Source organism: Oreochromis niloticus, linkage group LG14 (assembly GCF_001858045.2).
Source record: "Oreochromis niloticus isolate F11D_XX linkage group LG14, O_niloticus_UMD_NMBU, whole genome shotgun sequence".
Classification (NCBI taxonomy): Eukaryota; Metazoa; Chordata; class Actinopteri; order Cichliformes; family Cichlidae; genus Oreochromis; species Oreochromis niloticus.
In genome coordinates, this window is record NC_031979.2 from 31,185,445 (window position 1) to 31,213,400 (window position 27,956).

Sequence of the window (27,956 nt, forward strand, 5' to 3'; positions counted from 1 at the left end):
TTGCTCTATGCTTTTTTTTTTTTTTTTTTTTTTTATAATAACAAAAAAAACCCAAAACAGATAGTGTCTAAGTCAAAATTTCAAGATTAAACTTGAAGTACTATGTTAAGAAAAAATTCAAAATTCTATTTTGAGAAAAAAAAGTTGAAACTGGAGATTACGGTTGTTGTTTCAAACAAAACAACTGCCCAGGCTCCTATACCCTCTACAAAATGTGTAGATTCCTGAAAATGGTCAGGTACAGGGATTGGATGAACAAGCAGTCAATGCCCACAGAAAGATCTCGACTTTCAGAAAGCGTGAAAAATGACTGCAGAAGACCACTTTAAAGAATTACAAGAAAATCCAGCTTCCTGGAAGCCAAACGTACAGATATAATGGATGGCTCAACACTTACTGCACAGCACTGTATTTCACTTACTAATTTAAAGTGCCACTGGCGCTTCCATCTTTGCATGTTTATAGGTCCAATTAGCAGAGGTTAATGAACAGTTTAACTTCAATTCCCACAAATCTAAAGCGTATCAAAGCCATCAGATGCTCACAATGTGGTGATGTTTACAAACTCACCTGGCATGTAAATGAATCAGAAGCGTGCAAGTAGGCAAATTTCAAGCGTATATTTTATTTCCATGCAAGAAGACTGAGTTTCAGACCATCATCCTTAGCGACATCAGTTTCATTAATGCAAACACAATAGATTTACTGGATTTAAATGAGGAAAAATAGGACATTCTGAGCAGTGTGCTTAGTGGATTAGTTTAAGAAGGTCTTAAATCTTAATAAAATGACAAGGCAAGTAAATGTATTAATCTAATTTAAAGAGGGGGAAAAGCTTTTGTGACGCATAAACATGACTGTTTTGTTTCTCTCAGAGGAAATCCTGGACGATGGAGTTGGACTGTTTCTGGAGAGCTCAGGAGACAGCCTGGATGACGACTCTGAGATCTTCAGTGAATTCGATGAGTGCACAAAGGTAAGAGCACAATGTTTATCATCACTTTTATTATTATTCTTAGTGTCATCACAGAAAACATCTGACAACCGGGCCTTCATGTAATATTGCAGCGCCTATGCTTCTTTTCCGTCCTTGTTCTTTGCAGCACACCTCTTAGCTCTGGTATTATGAAAAAGCACTCACAAGCATTTCGCTTCGCCACAGTTTGACTCGCCATCTGTTACTGGCTCATTTTATCTTGTTTATGAAAGCAGAGCAGCATCCATAATCAACATGAGGGTGTTAACCCCATGCTTCTCAATACAATCTGTATCAGGTTTCTCTTTTCCCTCCATGACACACAACTCTAATGGAATTTCATAGCTTCTGACATGATTAAATCAAAGGGACCTAAATACAAATATATCTCATCATTGCTGCATGAAGTGTGTCTTATGCACTGGAGACATAGGACAGGACAAATGATTCGCTTTGAATGAAACAGCCGAGTGATGGATGGGTTTGATTAAGCTTGCATTCTTATTGCTTGATTATGCGAGGTTATTAGGACCAGGTAATAACTGGGGGTGGATTCATTTTTAACTATAAATGAACACAGAGACAAATTTAAAAAAAGAAAGCACAGAGCACTACTGCCAAGACAAGCAAATAAGTCTCAAAGACCTACGTGTTGCATGAAGTGCTATGACTAACAAAGATGTCTAATTCGAAAAAAATGGAAGAAGAAGAAAGGCGAAAAAATAGTTAAAGCAGCAGTCCTTAATCTGCTCTCTGTAACCGACTTCAAAGGATCACTGGGCACTTGCTCATGAAATGCTGAATGAAAGGACTGATGTGCTCTTGTAGATTAGTTTATCTCTCATCTCTTATGACAACACTTGATAACGACATCATTTCTCATTGTACCCGGTTAAATTGGGAGCTCACTGCAAGAGCTCTACGGATCAATGTGATATCCTCAGCCATCCTACTTACCCTTCAAATTCAGAGCTGGTCACATGAGTGCTTCTTTATGCGTTGTCTGTTTTAATCACGCCATTGAACTTGTCTTGCTTAATGAGCAGCAGTTAATCAAGTGCAACTCTGTAACTGCCTTTGTAATTATTAATTATATTATAGGAATGAGGAAAACAAGGGTATAGATCTAGACTATGAGTAAAGTGAAGGACAAAATCTGTGGTTAAGATTGTGCTCTGCTCTGTTAAATACTGCTTTTTCAGCTATTTTTTTTTTAAACATTGATTGCTTTCATTCTCCTTTGGGCTTTCTGTTTGAAAATTAACCAATAGGTTCCTTTTGTGAGATCAGAACTCGCTTTTTTCTTTGTGTAGTATTGGCGGTATGTCAATCATTAAAAAGATGGCCCTATGAAAAACCTCAAAGCAAAGAAAAGTTGAGATTTATGTCCTCGTATCTGAAACATGTCTATACTTTTTCTTGAAATCGGCTCAAGACTGGCTTAACAAAGTGATAAAAATATTTGTTAACTAATTTGTTTTCTGGCTCCGTATTGAACGTTCTCCTTGTGCACACCATGACTTTGTATGGCAACAGCTGCTTCTGCAATCATTGAAAGGATGATGATCAACGATTCCCTACTTTCAGTCATTGTCAGTTATAGATAGCCAGTCTAACCTTTGTAAGATTGTATTTTGTGCTTTGAAAGAGACATTGTTTTGTAATTATTTTATGAGGCAAAGTACTATCACTGTTTTTCTGTTTTGTTATTAAAAAAAGCTATGTGCAACATAACCTCATTACGTACTACATATTCAAAGCAAGGACTTTGGCACAGACCACCTACATCATTTCTCAGCGATGCCAATTTGTGTGCTCTGGCTACAGGCTGAATAGAGAAGAACTCAGTGCAGCATCATTTTGTGATCTGAATAACAGTCTCTAAACTGTTTAGCTATACACTCCCATCTCTCAATGACAAATGTGGAGTCTTTATGTGGGGCATTCTGGGAAAGTAGGAAATTACTGACTGAGTCAAACAGGACACACAGTGGAAAGCAAGTCATGCAATTCAGTTGTTATGCGGGGGGAGGACTGAATGTGTGGTGACAACAGCAAGTGTGTATTTTTTTTCTCACTGCTATGGCATTTTCAGGGCTTGTAACTTAATCACAGGGACCATTGCTTCTTTTGTTACTTGTTAAATGCTGCACGGCAGTTCACCCCCTCTCTAGCCTGCTCCTCAGCAGCTCCCCTCTCCCCTTTTCCTGAAATCCTGCATTTGTATTCTACTGCGGCGTGGCTTACCCAGTCAATCCTGCTCCACTGCAGCCTTGAGGAGGAGACTCTTTCCCTCCTGCTCCTTTGCTTTCTCCCCGGTCTGGAGGATTATCGAGACTAATTTACAATGCTGCTAGAGTTGACCAGATCTTCACACTCACACAGTGTGCCTAAGTTTACCCAGCCTGTAGAGAAGAGAGAGAGGCAGAGAGAGAAAACGGCAGAGTACTGGTGACAAAGCTACAGCAGACTGTGAAGGAGCAAAAGAAGGGGAGTTGGAAGGCTCTAAGTGCTGGTGGGCGGAGAGGAGGAGGCTGAGCAGCTCCACTCATCCTTCATCACAAGCACCACAGCATCTTCTCCTGTTTTTAGTTTTTTTTTTTAAACCAGGGAAGACAAAAGGGCTCAGAAATGTATTGGAGAGACACAGTGTAGACTTTGCTCTTTCTAAAGCCTGGAGTCTTTTTCTCTCTGGTACTTTAACTGACGCTGGCTGTCCGTCTGCACCCGGCTATGTCTATCCTGAAGTGGAGCAAGCACAGCAAGCGCTCCACAGACTCCATCTATGACATGCTTCATCTGGTGAGCCTCTTTTTTTTCATGCATGTCCTTTTTTTACCTGCTTAATTCTTGGTGCTGCTGTGATAGCTGTTGTCTCATTCCAGTGAGAAGAAAAACAAAATCACCTGTCCTTCTCTGTGTTAGTTTCACACCTCTCGCTGGCTGCTATAGACCAATGACAGGAAGCTGTGAGTCACTGTTGTCGCAGAGTTGCCCCATAATCACTGGAATGCTCCAGGAGATGCCAAAATAAAACACTGCATATAGGAGCCCATGCTCTACAAGTCTTACTGCAGATGACTTGGACTTTACGCAACTTGGACAATCTCCTGACTATTTCCGAGTTTCTCTCTTAGCACCTCAAGCTGCGATATCAGGCTTCAGTTTCAGAGGACAGACATGCAGTCTTCTCCTTACGCCGTGCTTTTATACTTTGAAGTAGTTTTTAATCTATATTTTATTTGCTGGGGGGAATAAAATATATCTGTGACAGGTTTTCAGATTTACACATTGTACTTTTAAATAGATACAGAATCCTGTGATTTTCTTTTTTCTCCCCCTCTGTACTTTCTCTCCTTTCTAACATGTCATAAGTGTCCAAGCACCCAAAGCTGTCATAGTGTTAATTAGCCTAGATTGTGAAGAGCATGACTTAACTGTGACTGTCTTACTAGGCTTAGTAAAACTTGGCAAAATGTTCAGAAAAGAAACAGATTTGGATTTCCCCCCTTTTTCTGCACTCTTGCAATCTGTTCGTGCATTCCCATCTAGCATTTCATGCTCAGTTTTATGTGTAATGTACTGGACCTTACATATCATCAGCTGTAAGTTTCATAAGACTTTTTTTTTTTAACTTTAAAATCACTCTCTACATCCACTTGGTTTTACTTACAAAGTATGTGTTATGTTCACTCTGACCAAAAGCTCTCAGATCTAACAAACCACAAAGCATTTGTGCATTAGTGTAAGATCCATTTGCAACATTGCATTTACAGACAGCACCTCCCAGTTCATCTGTTTATGTGAGAGCTGCCTGCTTAATTTGGGAACATTGTCAAGAGGAACAAATGGCTGTCGTGCCTCACATATCAATGTCTCTTTGATTAGATAACAAAGCTGATAACCACGGTCATTTGCAAAGCTGCGCGGGAATATCTGTAACAGTTGCAGGATAACAATGTTCTTCTTGTACTCTGTTGTTCTCGCTCTTGCATTTTTCCGTCATATTTTTGTGAATGACAGCAAAGAATATCAGGACTACGGTCGTTTTTCATCAGCATTTTGGTAAATATTGGAAAAATTGCACATGCATTGCTTTTTAGAGACAGCAGAATCCCTATGTTTGTTTGTTTGTGTAAAACTAAAAACAAAGTTTAGATGTGAAGATTGACAGCTGCTAAGATCATAATTAGGTTTTCTAATATGAGAACCACAACCTTTCATCCTCTGCAGCTAAGTTGATGTATAATCTCAGTATTTCACAGGGGAGCCTATAGGTGTGAGAGGACAAATTGTTTCTGTCCAGCCTGTAAAACTCCATATAAAACAAAGCACACATCTCTCAGCTTCCAGTTATGAACTCAATAATGACTACAGCTCCTAGTGGTCCCTGTTATGTGACTGTCTCATTTGATCTTTATCATGTACTTTCAAATGAAGTCTAGCCTCACAGAGTGAATAAGGCTTTGATGGATATGATTTATGCTCTTTGTGCTTTCTGCTTTGTGTTTGTATTGATTTAAAAAAAAAAAGTCAAAATGCCAGTTTATATTTATGGATGCTGAGGCTGTAGCCTACTGTGGCCAAAGTAACAAGTTCTAGTTCAGCCATGTAGGCTGCTACTGAGTGGGGTCTATTTTTTACCCAAAATGATAGTCTAATGCACATCAGTGCTGGTCACCACGGCAACCCATACTGTATGTGGACAGACACCATTGTGTGTATATTTTGATTCTGTGAAAGAGCTGAATCATTACACCACCGATCCATCAGTAGGAGGAAAACACCAGGGAAAAGAGCGATGTGAGTGAGAGGGAGGTGGAAAGTCATTGTTATGACAGACTGAAAATAGACCAAATTAGTGCAAATGGTTTTTTTTTTTTTTTTAGAGCTGCCTCACTGCCTCTTTCCAGGCTCAGTTGCTGTACAGTCATGGATGTGTGCACAACAGTAGGTAGAAAGTGGCATCTGCTTCCTAATGTTTGTGGCTCTACTTTTGTGGACATTGCCGTTTTCCTTTATGAAGGATTTTATCACTCTTGCCATTGAAACGCTCATCTTTTTTCTTTTTCCCCCCCTTTTTTTTTTGCAGAGTACGGAGCAGGTCGCCGCTTTCTGCCGCAGTCTCCATGACATGAATTCCATGGAGTGCGTGTCCTCTTCGCCGAGCCCGGAATCGCCCTTTCCACCTCCTGCAACTCCCCGACAGCTCTCTGATGCCGACAAGCTCCGCAAAGTCATCTGTGAGCTCGTGGAGACCGAACGCACCTATGTCAAAGTCAGTATCACTCATCTTACTTGTAAGAGGCAGATGGTGTTTTTGTGAGTGTGTATGTTCCTCCTGTCCATCGATCGATGTTTCTGTCTGCCTTAGGTCATGTTAGGCTTCCACATTACCCATTCAACATGACCTATCCATATTTATCTCTGTGTCTCGGGAGATATGAGCAGGACACAGCTGTGCCCTTGCTTGGATATTGCCTAATCTTTTTCAGCCCAGTATAAATATGGCTCAGTGGAATAACTGGGTTAGCGATGCTATATAATGGAATAATGTCAAGACTAACTAAAATGTTATACCCTATTTTACGGGCCACAGATATAGTTATTATAGAAATTATATTGCAAGTGATTGATGGTGTATTGTTCAAACAGACATGTGGGTGCATTTTTATGTCTGTGTGTGCAGTAGTAGGAGTTGCAGTTTTGTTGCTAATGCAATAAATACAGGCAAAACACTTGAAGGGGTTTTGATTTAAAGTTGACGAAGCTTTAATGCAATACCACATAATGTGTTTTGTTTGCTACCAGTTTGAGCACGTCATTTGGAGTCAGTCTCATGTTACTTTTGATTGCCAGGCATCTGTTCATTTCTTAGGCTTTCTACATTTCAGCTTAGGTTTGTATTACCACAGTCGTATACTTAATTTGGTTTCCATATAGCTGTTCTTCCTGCAGAAAAAGGCACCCAGCAGCTGCTTTCGATTTGAGCTTGAATTACCTATTTGTCCTCGTGTCTGACTGTCCTTTTCTATGCCTGTTGATTTGTTAAAAATGTATAAGTTTTTTTTTTTTGTTTTTTTTTTTTTAAGCATGTTTTTTTTGTCCATATTTCACACGGTGGCACAAGGCAAACCTGACTAAAGTGCAATTTGCCGACTCTTTTTCATGGCTTTCTTGCAGGATCTCAATTGCCTCATTGGGAGATATTTAACCCCACTGCAGAAAGAGACCTTCCTCACTCAGGATGAGGTATGTCAAATGCTCCCCATGTGCCTTTATGGGGTCCGGGCTTTTAAATGCCAGTACTGTTGAAATGTTCTAAGAAAAGTAGGTTACATAATCAAGTGAAGTGCAGCTCTGTGTGAGGACAAGAGGGTTGGATGATGTGTGAGAGAGATGGGATGTTTGAAAATAACATGATGTTTTATCTGCACTTTCAACAACAAGGTTCATTTGGTTATATTCAATTTTTGTGGTTTAACTGGTAGCAAGTGATTAATAATAATATTTTGAAATGCACTGGAAGGTGTTAAAATTATTTATTTATTTAAAATCATCTCAAACGTATTTTTCTTTCAGCTGGATGTTCTGTTTGGTAACTTGTCAGAAATGGTGGAGTTCCAAGTTGAGTTTCTCAAGACTCTGGAAGACGGGACAAGACTGGTTCCTGATCTGGAGAAACTGGAGAGAGTGGATCAGTTTAAGGTACACGCTTATTCTTTAAAATATACAGCAAAAGATAAGACTAGCAACAGGTATTTAAAGACCCGAAAAAGTCTTTGAACTACTGGTTGTGTGACTCCTTTATACAGAAAATCCTCTTCTCCCTCGGAGGCTCTTTCCTGTACTATGCAGACCGTTTTAAGATCTACAGTGCTTTCTGCGCCAGCCACACCAAAGTCCCTAAGGTCCTCGTGAAGGGTGAGTAAATGTGCTTCAGAGATGCATCCCTCCTTAAAGGAGAGAGGATGCATTTAGGCTCCCAGGGCTAAAAGCTTTGCACAAATGCATGGTATATAATGAGCAGTCTCGATCGCTGTCTTTTCTCTAAGCTAGTACACCCACTCCCTTCAGGACTTGACTGGATGTCTTTGTTTTCTGCATTTACATTCAGTGAGTCAACTGGTTATCTGCCACACTGTTTAAGGAGGTGCTATTAGGATAAAGCTGTTTTGTTTTTCTTTTTTCTTTTTGAAACAGTAAACAGATTTTTGTTCTGCCCACTCATGGTTAGCTGCTGTTAGATAAAAATGACCCTTCTGTAAAAACAAAATAATTCAGACCTTTTGATGTGGCTTCTAATCTCTAATGCAAGACAAAGCGTGCTTATATGCCAGTAATCTGCATAATATCAAGCTAAACATAAGCAAACAGACAACAAACTTAAAGACCATTAGTGAAAACACTAGGGAACCAATGTGTATCAATTACAGAGAGGATAATTAAAAGTAGTAAATAAATAGTGAAACTCCTCCATATGTTACCTAAGTGTTATTTTTTTGGTCATTCCAGCCAAAACTGACCCCAATTTTAAGGCCTTTCTGGATGAGCGAAACCCCAAGCAGCAGCACTCTTCCACACTGGAGTCATACCTAATCAAACCCATACAGAGGGTTCTCAAGTATCCCCTCCTGCTGAAGGAGCTCTACTCGCTCACAGACCCAGACAGTGAGGAACATTACCACCTCGACGGTAAGAAGGAGTAACTCTTATAGCAGATCCCAAAAATATGCACAGTCCCAACAACCCACCTCATAACGTAATTTGTGCTTGACTGCAGTTGCCATGAAAGCCATGAACAAGGTTGCCAGCCACATCAATGAAATGCAGAAGATCCACGAGGAGTTTGGAGCTGTGTTTGATCAGCTTATCACTGAACAGAGCAGTGAAAAGAAAGAGGTAGATCGGAGAAACCTGGCTTGGCTCTATTCTGTTAACGAAAAATGACACGCAGTTGGAGCAGATTGGATGATTGTTTTGTTCCAATTACCAGGTTGCTGATCTGTCAATGGGCGATCTGCTTCTCCACAACACTGTAACATGGATTAACCCACCTGCCTCCTTAGGAAAATGGAAGAAAGAACCCCAGATGGCTACATTTGGTATGCCAGGATTGTTGATTATGTAATAAATGAATAATAAGTGTATGTATGCTGTTTGGATTCAATCTAAAAATGTCAAAACATCTGATGAAAAGTCACAAATTGACTGTGATGGCACAGTCACACACGTTGTGTAAAGCGTGCACATGCATCGGTGCACATCTTGGAAAGAACTGCCTAGTAATTATACAAAAATTCAAATGACTTACAGTGACAGATTAGCAGCATTTTGCAACATTTCAGTTAACTGTTATGTGGGTTGCATAGTAGTGCAATAGTTAGCACTGTTGCTTCAAAATAATAAAGTTTCTGGTTCAAATCTCTTAGTCAGTTGACGTCTCTCTGTGTGGACGTCTCTCTGCAGGAGTTTGCATGTTCTCCCTGTGACCGTGTGGGTTTTCTTTAGGCTCTCTGGCTTCCTTTCACATCCAAAGACAGGCATGTTTGGTTAACTGGTGATTCTAAATTCCCCAATAATGTGAGGTAAACCTAGCACTTGCATTGCATAGAATATAGAAGTACTGTAAAAATGTTTAGGTAAGGTAGTCTAAAGTGCTTTGAGTAGTCAGACAGGCTAGAAAAACTCATGTGTACTAGTTGTCCCACTGTCCATATATAGTATTAATAATAACAACAATGGTACTAATAATAATATTAACTACGTTTTGGATAACCCCTTTCAAGAAACCTAAGGACACTTTACAGAAGAGTAAAAATGAACTAAAACATAAATAAACAAAAAAGGCCAGAGTCGTTTCATTTCAGCAAGAATCGTTTACAATTCTGCACCAAATCACGAGACCTGTAACTCTTCCTATGTAGTTTTTAATGAACAGACCTGTTGTTAACATCAAAGTTACATATGTTGATTTGACATGTGACCTGAACCCCAGTGATTACTAATTCTTTTTTTCCACCAATGCTTTCTAGTATTCAAAACAGCAGTGGTCTTTGTTTGCAAGGAGGGGTCCAAGCAGAAGAAGAAAATGGTAGGTTTTCACAAAAACAGGGTTCCATCAGCAACACAAAACCCCAATTGCAAACACATTGTTGATTTGCCTTTCCTGTGGACCATTTTTCATCTGTAAAAACAAAAAAAAAAATTTCTTTACTTGACTGAAGGGCGGTTCCCACCGGGTCTCTGTATCTTCTGAAGAAAAAGATCCCTTCAGATTCCGTCACATGATCCCAACTGATGCCCTTCAAGTCCGGTCTATGACCAATGCAGGTACAGTAGATTCAAATTTTAGTAGCACACTAGTTCTAGCTTCAGTTCGACTAATGATTATCTCAGAATATCTTACCAGATTTCTACGTATATGAGACATTAGTGATGATTTCTCCCTCAGATGGCGAGGGCTCTGCTGTGTGTGAGATTGTCCACACAAAATCGGAGTCAGAAGGACGACCAGAGAGGACATTTCACCTGTGCTGCAGGTGAGGATTTCTGCTAAAGGAGGTTCAATTACACTGCCGATTACAGCTTGCCCACTACTGATAAAGTCCAGTCTGCTATCTAACGAAGTGACAAACTGTCTACCTTTCTCAGCTCTCCGGAGAGCAGAAAAGACTTTGTGAAGACAGTCCACTCCATCTTGCGGGAAAAGCACCGCCGGCAGCTCCTAAAAACAGAGAGTTTACCACTCAACCAGCAGTATGTACCCTTTGGAGGAAAACGGCTGTGTGCTCTGAAGGGAGCCCGTCCCACTATAAATAGAGCAGGTAAATGCCAGTCTGTAGATGCATTAACCCAACAGCTTCAAGTGCCCCAATTTATTTTTGACAGACAGAGGGAGAATCCTGTGGTTTTATCTGAGCTTTTCATTTATAGTTTCAACCAGTATTGTAGGAAGATAATTACTTTCAAACCAAACTCCAAAATGATGTACTCAAAGTAGTAAGTTCATAATAATTTATCTTTCTGATGTTCTGGGGTTTTGCAGCATCTGCCCCGACTAGGACTCTGGGCCGAAGGAAGTTGGTGCGCAACCGTTTCACCATAGACACGGATATTGTTTTTGATGGTGATCCTGAACAGCAAGACCTCGTTTCACCAGAGGAGCCTGGCTCAAAACGGTCCCAGCAGGATGAGGAACCAGATCAGCAGCAGCAGCAGCAGTCTGACTTGGCAGGTGACACAGACCGCTGGGTGGAAGAACAATTCGACCTAGAAGAATACGAAGATCAAGAAGAGGTGAAGGAGACAGACATCCTCAGTGACGACGACGACTTCTGCCAGACACCAACACCTGCGTCCATCGAGACTGACCTGGAGGCCCCGGTTATGGCTTTGACCTTGGAGGGTGTGGAAAGGGAGGAGAATGAGAGCCTTAAATCCCCAACAGCCAGTGAGACATCTGACATGGCGAAGCAGAGCACCATGATCGATGACAAGACGGAGGATCAAAATCAGACGGAGAAGGATGAGATTTGGGTAAGAAGGGAGCAATCAGGTTTATCCCCAGACTGTGCCACATAAAAGCTGATGGCAGAAAATAGACAGCGAGTGTTCTAGACAGCTTTACATGAGCTCCATAAAAATCAGTTATCACAAACAATGCATGAGCATTGATGTATATTGCACAGCTAGTAGACGATATACCCTTCCTTACCTTATGCTGAATGCTTTTTTTTGTACAGGTAAGAATATTATGGGAGCAATACAGGAATCCAGAGTGAGGGAGCTTTATCCTGAATCAAATGCTGTTACAGGAAAGTCAAGTGTAAGCTTTGAGGGTTGAAACAATGGTACAATCACAGAGTCTAATCAGTTGCTTTGATTGGCATGGTTTGCACATTTGGGCGGCGTTCTTTAGTCCTGCCTGCTGTTGCCAAATTTGGGTATTGTGAGAACATAAATATTTGTTATGTCTGTGTTACTCAGAGATATTATCATAGTTAAGGGCTGTATATTATTTGTCCTTAAAGAAATAGAATAATTAATTGCAAAGGACAGTTGTCTTGCATAGTTTACTATACTTGTGGATTTTCACATGAATATACACTGACATGTTTTGAGTACAGACTTCCTGATGTATTTGATTTTGATTTGCTGTTTATTAACTTAAAGCTATCTTTTTACTCGGGGAGATAGCTTGTTCTTTTTTTGTTACATTTAATAGGATAATAGTAGAATTATGTAAAACTCCCCTTGTCAAAGAAGCAAGGAGATTTCATTGTTTTGAATTTGGCATAATCCTGTTTTACTTGAATTTGGCTGTTTCACGTGTTTTTGTTTACTGTGAAACCATTTTGGTGACTTTTACTTTTCCTCTTCAGTATTACCGCTCATACACATGGAAGTTAACACTCCACTTGGAACCACTCAGTATTGTACATAATACATCTGGGGTCTGTTTCAGAAAGCGGGTTTAGTAAAATAGCTGACATTGTTAACCCTGTTGGAGAAAAAGTCAATGGTAGGTTTTCTTTAACAAATCCCAAGTTTCTCCCTAAAGAAAGGCCTTGGATTCCCAGATACGCCTTAATAAATGTGACTGTGTGGACATTTAGGCGCCTGTCAGGTTGTGAACCACTTCAAAGCACTGGAACATTTACCTTGCATTACTGTAGTAATCACAGTTTAGCACCAATTTGTATCAACATTTAGACACATCAAATACTCATTCATTAAACACGTGTCACATAATGAGGAGTGAATCATGTTCATGATTACATAATTGTGTACGTAAATACATCTCCATAGAGCTGCAAATGAAATGACTAAGACTCTAAAAATAAACTAGCTATAGTTTAAAAGTGAGTTTTTACATATAAGCTGATATTGGTTTAGTCTGACAGCATTACATGTTGCGATATTTACAAACTTTAAAATACATTGGCTCACTATCATTAAATATAAAGCCCATAGCTAAGTATTTCCATTCAGTTTGAACCTAGACACAACCTCACATCCATATTTTAATCTCTTTATTTATTTCTGTCCCCATCGATTGAACCAGCTTTTTTTGAACCCTATCTCAGGGTTTATCAGTTTAGTGTTCAGGGTTAGCTTAGAGTTTGTAAACCTGCTTCCTGAAAGAGACTTCAGCTTCTTTAAAAAATGTCTTGTGTGTTCAAAATGATTGTTCACTAGTATTGGAATACAATGCAATGTTCTTATTTATTCATATGTAAATTAATTTGATGGCAGCAAACACAGTAGTTGGTTTTTTTTTTTTCCACTGAGAAAGTCCAAATTTGCTCAAGCAATCAAGGGAAAGGCTTGCCGTGTGCAAAACGAAAGAAGTCATACTTGTAAACAATTCATTGTGCTACTAAGACTGCGTTTTTATTACTGTGTGTATATAGAAATGTACTGATATCATAATAAAAACAGTTGTTTCCTACTTATAATTTAACATCCGTGGTTGGTGTGGTTTTAATCAGCAGCCTCATTTACTCCCTGCAGCTCAGCAGATACCAAGTCTACAGGACCATTTTGTGATGGGAGAAAACAAAAATGTCAAGTCGACATGCTTGTAAACAACAGAACTAAGTGACTAATCGATGCTCCACTACCTTAAAGCAACACTTAGAGACCAACTGCAATTGCAACAAGTGGAAAACTTAAAGCTGAACTTTAGAAGACATTAAGAGCCACTCAGAGTGTTTGCTAGCTTCGGCTCATTAAGTGTCTGAGTGATGGTGAGCAACCTAAATCGCCCTTAACAGAGAAAACACAAAAATGTCTGCAGTCAGTGTTTAGTGTTCACATAACAGGAATGAAGCAAGCTGAGAATTATTAACAACGATTGATTTAATCTAAATCTAACATTCTATAACTGGATATAGAAAATGAACATTGTACTTTCCAATATGCCTCCTCTAAATGAGTAATTTGAGGTGTTGTCATTACATGGACATTTTTTTGTAATGAGAAACTATTGTATTTCAGTGCTAGTGAGTCATTTCCTATTTCATTAAAGCTCTTTTTGCCAGTCAGGTTTTTTGAGAAATAAAAAGGCGGGTGCAACAGATGAGCAAGGGGGGATGGTGGCCAAAAAATTCAGGAAGTGCATGAGCAAAGATAAACAATGGTTGCAGGAAGACCCTTCTCCGGCATCTGTTTTTTGCACACAACCTTAAAAGAGATCAAATCAAAACAATATGAACTGGAACATGTTTTAGCAAACTGATATTTACTGAAGGGCTATTGTGTTTTAAACTGTCTAATGTCTTAAGCGGGAGAAACACGAGTTCAAAAGAACAAATCTACATTTTGAGCAGAAACTACTGACTTGTACTCTAAAGTTAAAAAAAATAAAATTCTTAGGAACACTTAAGAAAACACAATCTTAAAACACACAAATTGAATTTAAAAAAAAGTAAATATCACAAATCCTGGGGAAAAAAAAAAAAAAAAAAAAAATCTCTCGCTGGTACTACATTTCAGAATCAGCAGAAAAGTCAAATCACTCCTGTTTACGGAATGCCAAAAATAGAAAATGTAAGTTTAAGTTGTCTACTAAAGGTAACGTCCTCTTGTACATTAGTCAAAACATTACATCTGTAACCCTGTTATGAGCTGTAGACAACTGTATTCCTTTTTCCTTCTACCATTGTTGAATTCTCTGCTTCCTTGGAAAAGAATAATTTCATCAGCATTTTCAAGCTAACATCAGGAAGAATGGCAGCACTCTACAATCAGTGGGTACCTTATCTCCTCTTTTATAACTGAGCTCTCTGCCCCCCACCCCCAGCCAGCACATCCTTGTCAATCACCACCCCCAACACAAAAGCTCTGGTGCTCCTTTTAGATCAAGGGGGAAGATCTCTTCAGACTTACAGCCTTCTGATGTGGAGCAATACAGTACAGTTCTGAATGACACGGCTCGTTGATTAAATATCTCCCAAGAGATAAATGGAACAATTCTAATTTATGGAATTATTTATCTTTTAATATCTCTATTTATAATCTTTATGTATTCATCCAACTTATCTGCTATAGGATAATACAAAGCAACTAATAAATGAATGATGAAATAAAATTGAAGACAGAAAGAAAATCTAAAATCAAAAGAAACAGCCAAAACTTTAGAAGAGGCCAAATGACCCATGTGGTACAAACACACTGGCCAGCTCAGCAACACCAAAAGGACTGAAAAGCCACAGAAGGAAATTAAAGTACATTTTTACAGATCATTTCCTTGGCTACCATCTAGCTAATCCAAGAAAATTCCCAAGGATGTAGGCATATTACTGGCAAGATCTACAATAAAGAGACCCCTACATGAATGTAAATATAGAGGGTTAACAATAAGGTGGAAATCACTGATTACTCTCAAGAACAGGTCAGATTAGACAAGACAAGATCCTTTATAGTTTATATTAATCTATAAAACAGGCCTTTGCCTTGCATTAGATTTCAAAAATACTAAGTGCAAAACAAGATTTTAAGCTTGGTATTAAGGCTTAAAATATGGTTCTGCACCGTGTTCTATGGATAGCACAGAACATTTGGAATCTTAACCTATGCAATATTTCTTATAAAACAGAGCAGATAAGAAATAACTGTCTTGTCCTTCCCTAATCGCCCACACTTAGATTGCAAGTCTTCATTTGAAGTAATTCACCAAATAGTGGATAATGCTTAACATCCCTAAAAAGGTGTTTCTCACTCTGACGTACACTGTTTATTCATGCGGCATTTGAATGCTGGTAATTTCTAGCAAGATCAGTTTTGCTTCCTGCTTTCAGTGACTCCTGCTACTGACACCCAAACTTCAGGATGTAGAGTAAGGTGTATGTTTCTCTCCTGGCGCTGACCCCTGACCTGCAGTCAGCAAGGGGGCTGACGTGCTGTTCTCTGGCATTGGGTAGCCTCCTGCTGCTCAGTCAAAGGAGTCTGGAGTGGAAATCATGCATCTGAAACAATCAGCAAGCTAACCAGTTGGTCCTCTGGGTCCTCATGATCATAATGAGCTGTATTAGGTTCCTTATCCCTCTATCATCGAAAGGTCATGTTATCAGATTTTTACAACCCAATGCTGATCAATGCCAAGCATAGGGAGCTTGGAGAGGTTTTCTACACTAGATAAATTTTTCTCAGCACTACATTTTGCATATATAGTTAAAAAAACTGCAAAAGTACAAAAAAATTACATCGTGCACTTTTCTAAATACTTATGGACTTACGAAAGAAATCAGCAGGTGGTGCTGCTGATTAGGTATCCACTGCACCTGCTTTATGTGTAACATCCAGAGGCAGACCAAACTAAGTTTCTAGAGTAATCTAAGTAAGAACTAATATTTGTACATTTTACAAATGAGCACTTTTGGGGTAAAAGACAATTAGGTTAATCTGTGTTTACACCTCAAGGTGGAGAGCCGGATGTTGTCCAAGATAAAGACAATGTTGGATAACACCTCCCACCCACTCCATGACATGCTGGTCAGTCACAGGAGCACGTTCAGTGAGAGACTGACATTACCAAAAAGCACCACTGAACGACACAGGAAATCATTCCTGCCTGTGGCCATCTCCCTGTACAACTCATCCACTTAACACACTGTTTACTGCAACAGCTACACCCTTCTTGCACATGTTCTTTTCAGCTATTTATTAATAAGTGACTTTTATGTATATGTATATATGCCTGTATATATTGTGCTATTCTTAGTTAGTGTATTGTCTGTCTTTGTTAATGTTTGCTCATAATGGAGCACTGTAACGAAAAATAATTTCCCCTAGGGATCAATAAAGTATTCTGATTCTGATAACACTTAACATCTCTAAGCAAGTACCCATTTTCCACTCTGACGTACGCGGTTGTTTCCTGTGATGTTTACGTGCCAGTGCTTGCTAGGAGGCTCAGTATTTGTGTCAAGCCTTTGTTTTAGTTCTGATGTTCCTGAAAAAAATATTTTGATGTATTCACATTGGTTAATTTGTTTTATTATTTTTAGTAATAATACAAAATATTAGGAGTAATAGTAATATTATGCAACTGCAGTTTATACATAAACCTAGCTTTACTGTAGAACCAGGGAGTCCACATGTTTTTAACCATAAATGCAGAAGATACTGGAAAGGTTAATGCTCACACACAGTGATATTAAATTTATCACAGATTTTTCTAATTTAGTTCTAGTTTTTTTCCATCTTATAATCTATACACAATAAACCATAAGCCATCTTATTTAGCTTTATGAGAATGATTACTCTAGTAACTGTTTTACCAAATTTAAAGACTAACTCACTTCAGTTGAAGCAGTAAAAGAATTATCAGCCTTCTTCCTGGAATGTGTAGTCATATTTACATTCAACAGGTGCCACACTGCATCTACAATCTTGTACCATTTTATCTGAGTTGAATCTATATTTTCTGTATATAATCTATATACTTTTTTTTTTTTAATTAAAATTGATCTAAAATCAAAATTCACAGCTGTGAATATACATGACAACATAGGTTTCTTCACAGCTGCAGGTTTCTCCCTATGAAGATACATGTTTACATTTAAAGTAGGTGAGGATGTGAGGATGGTATCACTCAGCAAACCTGTCCAGCAGGTTTTGCGGTTTCTGTTCCTGTTTTATGACCTCTCCTGTTACATCTCTCTCTCTGTGTGTGTGTGTGTTGCTCCACCCTTTGTTTCACCTGCTTCTCAGAAACGAGGTGAGCAGCAGGACATTGCACGTCCTAGACCAGGTTTAAATAAAGGAGTGGCTTTTTCACCTTGTAATTCCCTGTTTTTTTCCTCTTTACCTGAAATCAGACAGAAAATCTCCGTTGTAATGTTTATAAGATTTTTAGTCTTTAGGTAAAGCAAGACAAACTGTGACTTTCATTAAATAAATTAAAATGATTTTTTTTTACAAATTTATTGACAGCATAACAGAGGCTCAGTACTCACTTGTAAGACATAATATCTGATCACATGAAAACTCAGCAGTGATGATAGCACAATCAGTAACATGGAACGAAGTGAAAAACCCGACATGGGGAGGAGGGTGTACGTACCAAATTAGTGTGTTCTGGAAAACTGACCAAAGACCTCCGCGTGTGATAATGAAAATGTGTTGTTCTCTAAAGGTATCCAACTACCTGCCACGATTCAGGAAAACAAAATTGAGTTAAATGTCTAGAAAGCACCCTTCTATAAACAAATTAATCTATATCAATCACAGGTGGTAAATAATACCAAGTTCAACACAGAATTGCCACAACAGATAATTTTGCTTGCATCTGATGTATTATACACACCAAAAATGTAGCTGTGAATTTGAGCTCTTGTTGCTGGGAAATTGAACCATCTGTATGTAGTCATCTGTATGTGGGCTTGCATTGAAAACAGTGAACATGTGTTGGTTCTGAGGATGACTAAACATTAATTTTTTCTTGGATTTTTTTTCAATATTCAAAAGGCTAATCTATTGCTGTTCACTTCAAGGCTTGGATTACTTGTAATACTTTTGTTTGGGTGGCTTTAAAATATATTTATAACATCATAAGACCCAAACCAATATTTCAAGAATTTCACAAGCTGCCATTGTAAAGTAAGCAATCTGATAAACCAAAACCAGTATGATAACATTACAGGAATGCTGACAGTACCACGGCTTAAGAGCTTTGTAAAAGAGGTGCACTGGGCAGTTTTTTTCACTAGACAGGAGACGAGAGACGAGACTTTATCCTTCCAAACGATGCAAGCAAAATCTGAGATTTTAGCACTGGTCCTGGGCGCCCTGGGCTTATGTGGGACAATAGTCACCACTTGTCTGCCCCATTGGAGGGTTTCTGCCTTCATCGGTGCCAACATCATTGTCATGGAGGAGCTCTTGGAGGGCTTGTGGATGGACTGCTACCGACAGGCTAACATCAACATCCAGTGCAAGGTGTATGACTCGATGTTAATTCTCCCACCAGAGCTGCAGGCAGCGAGGGGGCTCATGTGTGTCTCCATAGTCCTGGCTTTCATCTCGTTGTTGCTCACAGGATTCGGGATCCAGAAGAGCAACTGTTGTGGTGACAATTTAAAGAGTAAGAACATCACCTATGCATTAGGAGGGAGTCTGTTTCTACTTTCCTGTTTGACCACACTCATCCCCGTAAGCTGGGTGGCCCATACTGTCATCAGTAACTTCTATAACCCGGAAACGCTGGATGCTAGGAAGCGGGAGCTGGGAGCGTCCCTCTTCATTGGCTGGGCCACTTCTGGTGTTTTGCTAATCACCGGGATCATTGTGCTGTTTAGGTACAGCAAACGCAGTGCAAAGGAAGATCAGCGCTACATTGAAGTATATCATATTGTGAAAAGGAATGAACAGAAGGCGGACAGTGTTGACTTTTCGAGAGCGAAATCTAGTTTTCATTCAAATCAGGAATATGTGTAAATACCTGTACTGCAGTGTACTAATTACATATTAGATGTCTCTCCATATATTTATGAGCAACATGTATTTTATTTGCAATGATATATTTAAATCAATCATGTAATCATGCTCTGTTGTACTATGCGTTTGTCTTGTCTGCACTGTTTGGTTTACAGATGCAGCAAAAATATTTGGGTAATATGCTGTACATGAATAAACAATAGTGCCTGTGTTTAAAGTAATATAATTTTTGGCAAATCTATATTATCACTCTGAGCAACAATACACCGCTTGCAGTGGCTATCGTCAATCAACTTCAATCTTAATCCAGCTCTTGCTCCAATGACCCTGAGAATGTCATCACTGTTTTTAAGTACTTGTTTTGGATGCAAGTCTGTATTTTTTGTATTTATTTAAGTCATTTTTGTTGTGCTTAATGATGAATTTCTCATCTGAGACATGACAAATGCAACTGCTTCACTGTCTTATTTCATTATATTTCATGATCTAATAATCCCGCCAACCAAGTGAACAGATCATTTATTAAAATCTTTAATTCAGTTTGTTTGTGTGATTCAATTCATAGAATTTCTACTTTTTTTGTGGAACGCAAATACTTAACCAACACTCCATTCAGATATTTTTCTTGTACTAAAAACCTAAGGTGGAAAAGTGAAAACAGCCAATGAAGAAGTGCCTCATTTTCACATTGGACAGAGCAGAAACTAAAATGTTTCTGTGGCTGCAACAAGGGAATGACCCTGTGTGATAATGACAAAAGGTCCTCCTCCTCAGGTTTCTGTGTGCAACACCTTTTCATCAGCTCATCTTACGTGTAGAGAAGCAGTGTGTTTCACATCTGTGATCATCCTATAAGCTTTCTGTTTGTGAGATGGCGTCGTTTCCTACGCCCATTAGTGTAGCTGGATGCTACAGTTGTTATATTTGTTTTATTCATTTTTTCAACATTTATAGCAAGTCATTTTTATCTGGCAAATCCTTTCAAATGATAAAACTGGCCACACATTGCATTAGTTAATTTTAAGTTAGCACATGTAATAGTACTGAGATATTACTCGTTATGTTCACAATACATTTTCCTTATGCTAAATGTTTTCTAAAATTACGTCAAGTATTTCCGTGTAGTATTAAAAATATGTTACATACTTTTCATTAACTTTGACTTTTTTGCTTGATTTTATTAAAATATGATGTTGATTAAACCTTGTTGTTACTGTGGTAACAAGATTTAGTGATTTTTAATAACTAAAAACTAGCGACTGATCATTAGTACTGGAGGTATTCAAAACAAGCAACTCCTTTGTGTCTCGCCATTTATCTGATGGCTCTGAAGCAGCTTAACCAGTAAGGCTGCATTGCATCATTAGCATAGTTTTTGTGGGTGTATAAGTTCCTCAACTTGTTGTTCTCCTCAGATTTTTCTCTTCAGCTGTATAAGTGCACCAGGAGGTTGAGATTAAGCTTTCTGTGTTAGCCAGAATGGCCACTTACACTGCTTACAGTGGCTACAGCAAGCCACCTCAATCTTATGTTGGCAGTTACTACGATGGGAAGCCGGCGCTGACAAACGGAGAGTATGGAGAGTATGGGGACTCTGTATATGAGGAAAAGAAGAAAATTGAGAAACGGAAGCGTCGAAATGCTATCTGCTGTGAGGTAGTAGCTCTCATCATTGGCTTCATTGGACTAATTGGCGTTGCAGCTGTGACGGGCCTGCCGATGTGGAAGGTAACAGCCTTTATTGACGCGAACATTATTGTCATGGAGACCCGCTGGGAGGGTTTGTGGATGAACTGCTACAGACAAGCCAACATCAGAATGCAATGTAAAGTGTACGATTCCCTGCTGTTTCTGCCTCCTGATCTCCAGGCTGCCAGGGGTCTGATGTGCAGCTCTGTGGCTCTGACCACCTTCGCCCTTATTGTTTCAGCAGTGGGGATGAAATGCACAAAAGTGGTGGACCATCGGGCTCGTACCAAGCATATTGTTCTTGTGGCTGGTGGCTGCCTGTTCCTCATGGGTTGCCTTACAACCCTAATTCCCGTGTCCTGGACTGGCCATGTCATCATCCAAGATTTTTACAACCCTCTACTGATCGATGCCCAGCGTAGAGAGCTCGGGGAGGCTCTTTATATTGGCTGGGTGACTTCAGCGTTGCTTTTCAGTGCCGGAGTGATCCTGCTTTGCCGCCATGCTCCCCGCACCCAAGATCCAGATGAGATGATTCAATACAACCCCACAGGAAGCCTCTACCAACCCGCATACACCAACCAGCCAGCATACACCTACCAGCCAGCATATGCCTACCAGCCTGCTTACTCTGCAGCCCCACCAGGATCTGTGATATACGCACCAAGTCAATACTAAAGATTTTTGGACTTTTTTTTTTAAAAATAAACTTGCCAAAATTTGGCACATTTGATGAGGAGAACTGATTAACTGTCGTTCACTTGAAACAACCAGATATTTCTTTACTTAGCAAAGTGTACTGCAAATACTCCAAATCATTATGGACTTGAATGTGTTTCAATGCTGACAAACTGTGCTGGATTTCCATATTCCTTGTTTGGGTTTTTTTTTTTGTTTGTTTGTTTTTTTACCCTTTTGCTTAATTCACACTAAATTATGTTCTAGCACAGTATGTATAATCTATTACATCTGTTAATGTTACAACAATTGTATGTTGATATTGCGTTCTTTACAGTTTCTGACCTACTCAAAATTCTGGCCAAATTTGTTTTTTTCCTAATAAAGTACATGGCTTGTAAAAGAGAATCGTGTTGTATTTTTTCCCCCCAATCTCTAACACAACAGGACATAGCTGATCAAGAAGTTAAAGGTGCGTTATAATGTAAGCACTGTTAGTGATGCCAAATGAGCTTAAATTTGTTGTAAATTTCCAAAACCTCAAACTGAAACTGCACTTTCTTCACTCACTAGTGAGCAAATGGAAATATATGTCATTTCTATTGTAGTGGTGGAAATGTGCCTAAACTGGTTAAACCAGGCTGTTTACACAGATCCACCCACTGTACAAACCTACCAGGTGACTTTACTTCAACCAAACAGGAATTGGTTGCTTTTTTTTCCCTGAGAGCAGAGTCACACAAGAGACCCAGACAAGAAATCCAGTACTGAGTCATACATTTCTAACATTTGACACCCTTAAAGCAAACCAAAATATAGAAGAATATTAAAAAAAAAATACAAATGCACACACACACACACACACACACACACACACACACACACACACACGTACAAATTGTTTCCTTTTCACGGTACTTCTAAAATGTACTTATCAAATGTACAAAAAAAATGTTGAATATTTATCATAATTTGCCATACTTTGTTCTTTTTTTTCCCGCCGTTCTACTACTTCTCATATTCTGTTAAAACTGCACATCTCTTATATCTTTCATACACACACACAGAGGCAGACTTCCCCTGACTCACTGTTTGTCTTGTCTGCTGTGCGCTCCTGTCTTTAACAGTGTGCGTTACAAAAATGGGGGACAAAGAGTTTTGTCCATTGGTGTTATTTTGCGTCTCCAGTTCCCCTACATGCCCATGGACCATGAGGCCCTCCACAATAGCAGTAAACAATTAAAAATAAAGATTAAGTAATAAACAGGAAGTGAATCAGAACTGATTTTTGATCTGTAACTATAACTGGTAATACATTAACAGAGTATGTTTACCAGTGATACATTTGACGATTCTAAACATGCCCCCATTGTTAAGAAACACCTCATCGTTTTGTCTTCTTTTAAGGCGAAGTCCGAGAATGTAAACTGAGACTTCTGAGTAAACAAACGGGGAGCTGAGAGCAGCTACTGGGTTGCTGTACAAAGAATTAAAGGCCCAAGGGATTCAGTTTCCTAGCAACATGTCACAATTCCCACTACCTCCCATTCTGGTGTTATGTCCACAGGGAGGAGGGTGTACAGGTGAACATGAACCTGCTCCTCCTCCATCGGGATGCAAAGCCACTCCACAGAGAAAACCTACTGCTTCCTACAGCAGTCACACTTTGTCCGCACACTATTGCACTTCTGAGCTCGGATGAGTAAGTGAAGAACAGGATGGCAAACTCAGCACTGGAGATTGTGGGTCTTTTAGTATCCCTAATCGGGCTGATCGGGGCAGCAGCAACTACAGGAATGCCTATGTGGCGCGTCACAGCTTTCATTGGAGACAATATCATTGTGTTTGAGACTCTGTTTGAGGGCTTGTGGATGAATTGCTACCAACAGGCAAGCTTCAGGATGCAGTGTAAAGTGTACGACTCTCTCCTGGCCCTGACTCCTGACCTGCAGGCGGCAAGGGGGCTGATGTGCTGCTCTCTGGCACTGAGTGGTCTTGGTGTGCTGATCAGTCTGATAGGCATGCAGTGCACATCATGCATCCAAAACAATGATCGAGCTAAGCGGCTGGTTCTCATCATTGCTGGTAGCATGATCATATTGGGTTGCTTCTGTGTCCTCATCCCCGTCTCCTGGACGGGTCACGTCATCATCACTAACTTCTACAACCCCTTGCTGATCGATGCCCAGCGGAGAGAGCTTGGAGCAGCTCTCTACATTGGCTGGGTAACTTCGGCTTTCTTGTTTGCTGGAGGATGCATTTTTATTTGCTGTAATATACAGTCGGATGACAAAGATTCAGAGAGGTACCTATACTCCAAGGCCTCAGACTATTCGGTCTACCCTCAACAGCCACTACAGCCTCTACAACCTCAACAACTGATGACGCTTCCCCCCCAACCACGATCTCAGCCAATGCTATCAAGATACCCATCGTCTATCTACAGTTACCAGTCCAGATATCCCTCTGTACACAGTGCACACAGTGGGGTCGCGTTTCTGTGAACACTTATTTTTATTTTTGTTTTTTTAATTGATCGGAAACTATGCATTTCAGGTTTAAGAGAAAATGTGTGTGAACCAATACACCATTTCTACTACATTATGTGTATTAATTAAATTTTATACTAACAGCCTTATATTTTATACAAATGCTTAAAAATTGTGTACATTTATGCTGTATATAACAATTTAATTCAATCTTTAACCACTGAAAATTATTAAAAAGTTGACTTACTCTAAAACATGCACTTTGTTAATGGGACATGTCATCTCTGAAAAACAAGAGTAGTTGTAACTACATTTAAAGCTTAAGAAATATTTTTTGAAATGACTAAACTTTAAACATGAGCTGTGTCTGAGCTGTGCTGCTAAAAAAGAAAAGTTAATCATTACTAATCAGTTTCAACTAGTATTCAAATCAAAAGTAATAACTAAATGATGGCAGGTGTAGAAGTAGTACTAGAAAAGACCAACAAACACATAACGCTTCATGTGTGAAATGAAAAGAAGAAACAGTTTTCATTTTTTCATTACCAGGATTTCACTGGAAAGTAAATGCCATCCATCTAAAATACCTCCAAAACTAGGACGTTTATGGTGTTTGCTTAACCAAAAAAATCCTGAATCTGTTTAAGTTGGCTGGGTAAAGAGGAAATAGTTACACAAAAACAAGATACTGGATTAAGGATACTTGTTTAAGGTGTGGCAGCATAGCCAGATAGTTACAAAAAAAAGCAGAGCGACAACGGCATGATCATATGTTCCAAATTTGCAAGTCACTTTGAATAGAAAACAAAGCAGACTGTGTTAAACATTTCTGTCTCTGTTCAATAGAATACGACTTCTTAATCGAACAGGTTGCTTATTTTCAGTTTTAGTAAGTTCAAATGTAAACTATACAACTTGAACTTCAAAATAAAACAGTAATTTCACTGCTGTTGGGTAACGCAAATATTTGTGACGTAAGGACAATGTAGTGTTTATTGTCGCTTGAGGTTTCACGCAATAATTTCTGAAGCCATGATGAATACATGTTGACAAGTTCTGTACATAATTTAAACTTAGACATTTAAACTGTAAGAGACAGAACAAACTGTATTTGGCCTGTGTTATGTGAGATCCCCCTCATTTCACTATCCTAAAGGTCATCTCTGCTCCCCTGTGGACAATATAAGAACTACATGCTCTGTACTAAACTGTACCACATATTAATGTTTGCTTCTAATTTGTACCACATATAAAGAGTAAGAAAACATGGCAAATAATTAAAATTTAAAAAAAATAGTTGGTGTTGTCTTGTTTTGTATGTACACTGTTGGAGACAGTAACGACTGACCCCTATCACCTGAGAAACATAAACACAAAATAAGCAGACCTCCTCCTACCCTCATCCCTCTAAACCAACCAGGTGAGTGCAGGGCATCTCACCCATAACAAACTGTCTCGTACAGCAAGCAAATGTTATGGATGAGAGCCATTCTAATTCTGGATTTAACCACAACTGAACAATGATTCAAGGTGCTTCAGAGCTAGCTGCAATGTGCGTGGGCTTGGTTGGCTTGATCGGTGCATCGGCTACCACGGGGTTGCCCATGTGGAAGGTGACCGCGTTCATCGGAGAAAACATAATTGTGATGGAAACCCGCTGGGAAGGCTTATGGATGAACTGCTACAGACAAGCCAACATCAGGATGCAATGTAAGGTTTATGACTCCCTGCTGTATCTGCCCCCTGAATTACAGGCTGCCAGGGGTCTGATGTGCTCTGCTGTGGCCTTGTCAGCAGTAGGGCTTCTTGTGGCTCTGGCAGGAATGCGATGTGTGTCCTGTATTCGGGGTAATGATTGGGCTAAGACCATTATATTGATGGTTGCAGGGGTTATGCAGTTCATGGCGTGCATCTGTGTCTTTATCCCTGTGTCGTGGACAGGTCATGTTATCATTACAGATTTTTACAATCCTTTGCTGATTGATGCCCAGAGAAGAGAGCTAGGAGAGGCTCTTTACATTGGATGGGTGACAGGTGCTGTGCTTTTCGCCTCATCCTTGTTGTTTGTCTGCCGCCGTTTGCCCAAAGGCAAAGGCTCGTTTGATGTGTACCAGCCACCAAACTTACTCAGTTATAAGCCAATGCCCAATAGGCCAGCTCTGATGAATTATCATCCCCTCTCCACTCTTTCCAGCCTTCGATCGACTGGTTCTGTTGGACAAAATGCTGCAATGCCACTGCAAACTGTCATTCCAGTAAGGACAAATAATCCAACAGTAGTAAACCCACCTGTTGTCTATAATCCGACTCATCAGGAAAATGCATCACTGTTATATCAAGGCAGTAAGTCTCATTACCCCTCAGTGCAGAGCTCTAACCACAGTGGAAACTTGTATGCTCCAGGGAACTCCTCATACATGAGTCAGAACACCACACCATATTCACTCACTTATGTTCCCACCACGTCCTACCAGTCCAGCTTCCATCCAGTTCCACAGACTCTTATTTTCATAACATATAAAGAATCAAGAACTGAATCAGTGCCTTACAGTGAGATGAGAGGAGGTGTATACATATAAGGAAAAATCCACAACTGAGTTGTGGGAAAAGGTATAATCCTAATGCATATACTGAATGGTGTGTTTAAAGTTTTTGTACTGTTAATAACTGTTTTAAATATTTTGCATTGTGGAAAAAATGTCTGCTTTTATCAAATGGGACACAACCATTGTTATTAGTATACACAAAGATGAACCTTTGTTAACCGTTTAACCTCTGTAGAAATCACCAGGATGGAAAGTTATAGCCTAATGTTTTGCAACCTTTTGCAGCCATTTGTTCAAAAGCCTCTAGAATTGTTATCGTTATCACGATGTCTCAGTGTGTGTTTTGCTATCATGATGTCTTTTCCACCAGCCAGATATATAAATAACTTGTTATTATTATCGCTTGCCTGTAATTTCTATTAGCAATAATCATTAAAACCACATTTTAATTTACAAATGTAAGTAGCTGGCAGGTGTTTTTTTTAATACAACATTTAACTCTGCAGGTGTGCATGAACTGTTTATATTTCTCAGAGGGAAAACCTTTTTTTTCCAGAGATGGCAGTGAGGTTAGATTAAGGATATATGTTCTGTGAGGTCCCAGAAGCCCGTTGAATTCTTCTTTCTGCATTTTGATCATGTTTGATTATGGAAGACATATTTTATGGTAAAAGAAAAAAAGAAGAAGCAAATGTTCTTAGAAAAGTAATGATCAAATTTCTTGTTTTAAAGCTTTACTAAACTAAACTACTTAACTAAAAACTCCAACCACATTAAAATCTAAAACAATGAGAAATTAAAGTTGCTAAAAATGAATTTGACATTTTTAGCAATGTATATTATATATTTTTAAATATTTTAGATATGTATCAAAAGATTGTTTGAAACTAAAGACAAGTGCGGTTCACACAAATTTGTGAACCGCACAGTGGACTTATTTGAGAAATCAGAAATTAATCGAGCATAACAGTCAACCACTAAAACAAGCAAGCAAATAATTTGCATTCCTAAACATCCTAATAAAAAAAACTATGTGCTTTATTATTATTATTTAGTTTTTTGTAAATCAGTGAATTTTAAAATTTAGTGATAACAAAAATAGTTACATTTTAGTTTTAAAAATATGATCTTAAT

The 27,956-nt window shown here is 39.1% G+C and overlaps 5 protein-coding genes across 6 annotated transcripts in view; all 5 read left to right on the forward strand.

Annotated features, from left to right (window-relative positions):
• Positions 1–13,442, forward strand: part of LOC100694077 (TIAM Rac1 associated GEF 1) — a 40,605-nt gene extending 27,163 nt beyond the window's left edge. For both annotated transcript variants that reach the window (XM_005455033.4, XM_019345069.2), the window contains exons 15-27: positions 876–976; positions 6,069–6,254; positions 7,160–7,228; positions 7,559–7,684; positions 7,792–7,900; positions 8,492–8,671; positions 8,760–8,878; positions 8,973–9,081; positions 10,012–10,070; positions 10,204–10,309; positions 10,431–10,518; positions 10,631–10,803; positions 11,025–13,442. In XM_005455033.4, the coding sequence (XP_005455090.1) occupies positions 876–976; positions 6,069–6,254; positions 7,160–7,228; positions 7,559–7,684; positions 7,792–7,900; positions 8,492–8,671; positions 8,760–8,878; positions 8,973–9,081; positions 10,012–10,070; positions 10,204–10,309; positions 10,431–10,518; positions 10,631–10,803; positions 11,025–11,560 (1,961 nt within the window). In that variant the 3' untranslated portion in view covers positions 11,561–13,442. The remainder of the gene's footprint in view (positions 1–875; positions 977–6,068; positions 6,255–7,159; positions 7,229–7,558; positions 7,685–7,791; positions 7,901–8,491; positions 8,672–8,759; positions 8,879–8,972; positions 9,082–10,011; positions 10,071–10,203; positions 10,310–10,430; positions 10,519–10,630; positions 10,804–11,024) is intronic.
• A 5,191-nt stretch (positions 13,443–18,633) lies between these two features.
• Positions 18,634–19,960, forward strand: LOC100694350 (claudin-17-like). The gene has a single exon (XM_005455034.4). It carries the CDS (start codon positions 18,731–18,733, stop codon positions 19,418–19,420), a length of 690 nt encoding a protein of 229 aa, XP_005455091.1. The 5' UTR covers positions 18,634–18,730; the 3' UTR covers positions 19,421–19,960.
• An 843-nt stretch (positions 19,961–20,803) lies between these two features.
• Positions 20,804–22,195, forward strand: cldn8.2 (claudin 8.2). The gene has a single exon (XM_003450141.5). It carries the CDS (start codon positions 20,900–20,902, stop codon positions 21,785–21,787), a length of 888 nt encoding a protein of 295 aa, XP_003450189.1. The 5' UTR covers positions 20,804–20,899; the 3' UTR covers positions 21,788–22,195.
• A 1,160-nt stretch (positions 22,196–23,355) lies between these two features.
• On the forward strand, positions 23,356–25,570 carry cldn8.1 (claudin 8.1). Its single transcript, XM_005455035.4, has one exon. It carries the CDS (start codon positions 23,506–23,508, stop codon positions 24,289–24,291), a length of 786 nt encoding a protein of 261 aa, XP_005455092.1. The 5' UTR covers positions 23,356–23,505; the 3' UTR covers positions 24,292–25,570.
• A 196-nt stretch (positions 25,571–25,766) lies between these two features.
• LOC112842139 (claudin-8-like) lies at positions 25,767–27,352 on the forward strand. The gene has a single exon (XM_025898201.1). It carries the CDS (start codon positions 25,797–25,799, stop codon positions 26,853–26,855), a length of 1,059 nt encoding a protein of 352 aa, XP_025753986.1. The 5' UTR covers positions 25,767–25,796; the 3' UTR covers positions 26,856–27,352.
• Positions 27,353–27,956: the final 604 nt, after the last annotated feature.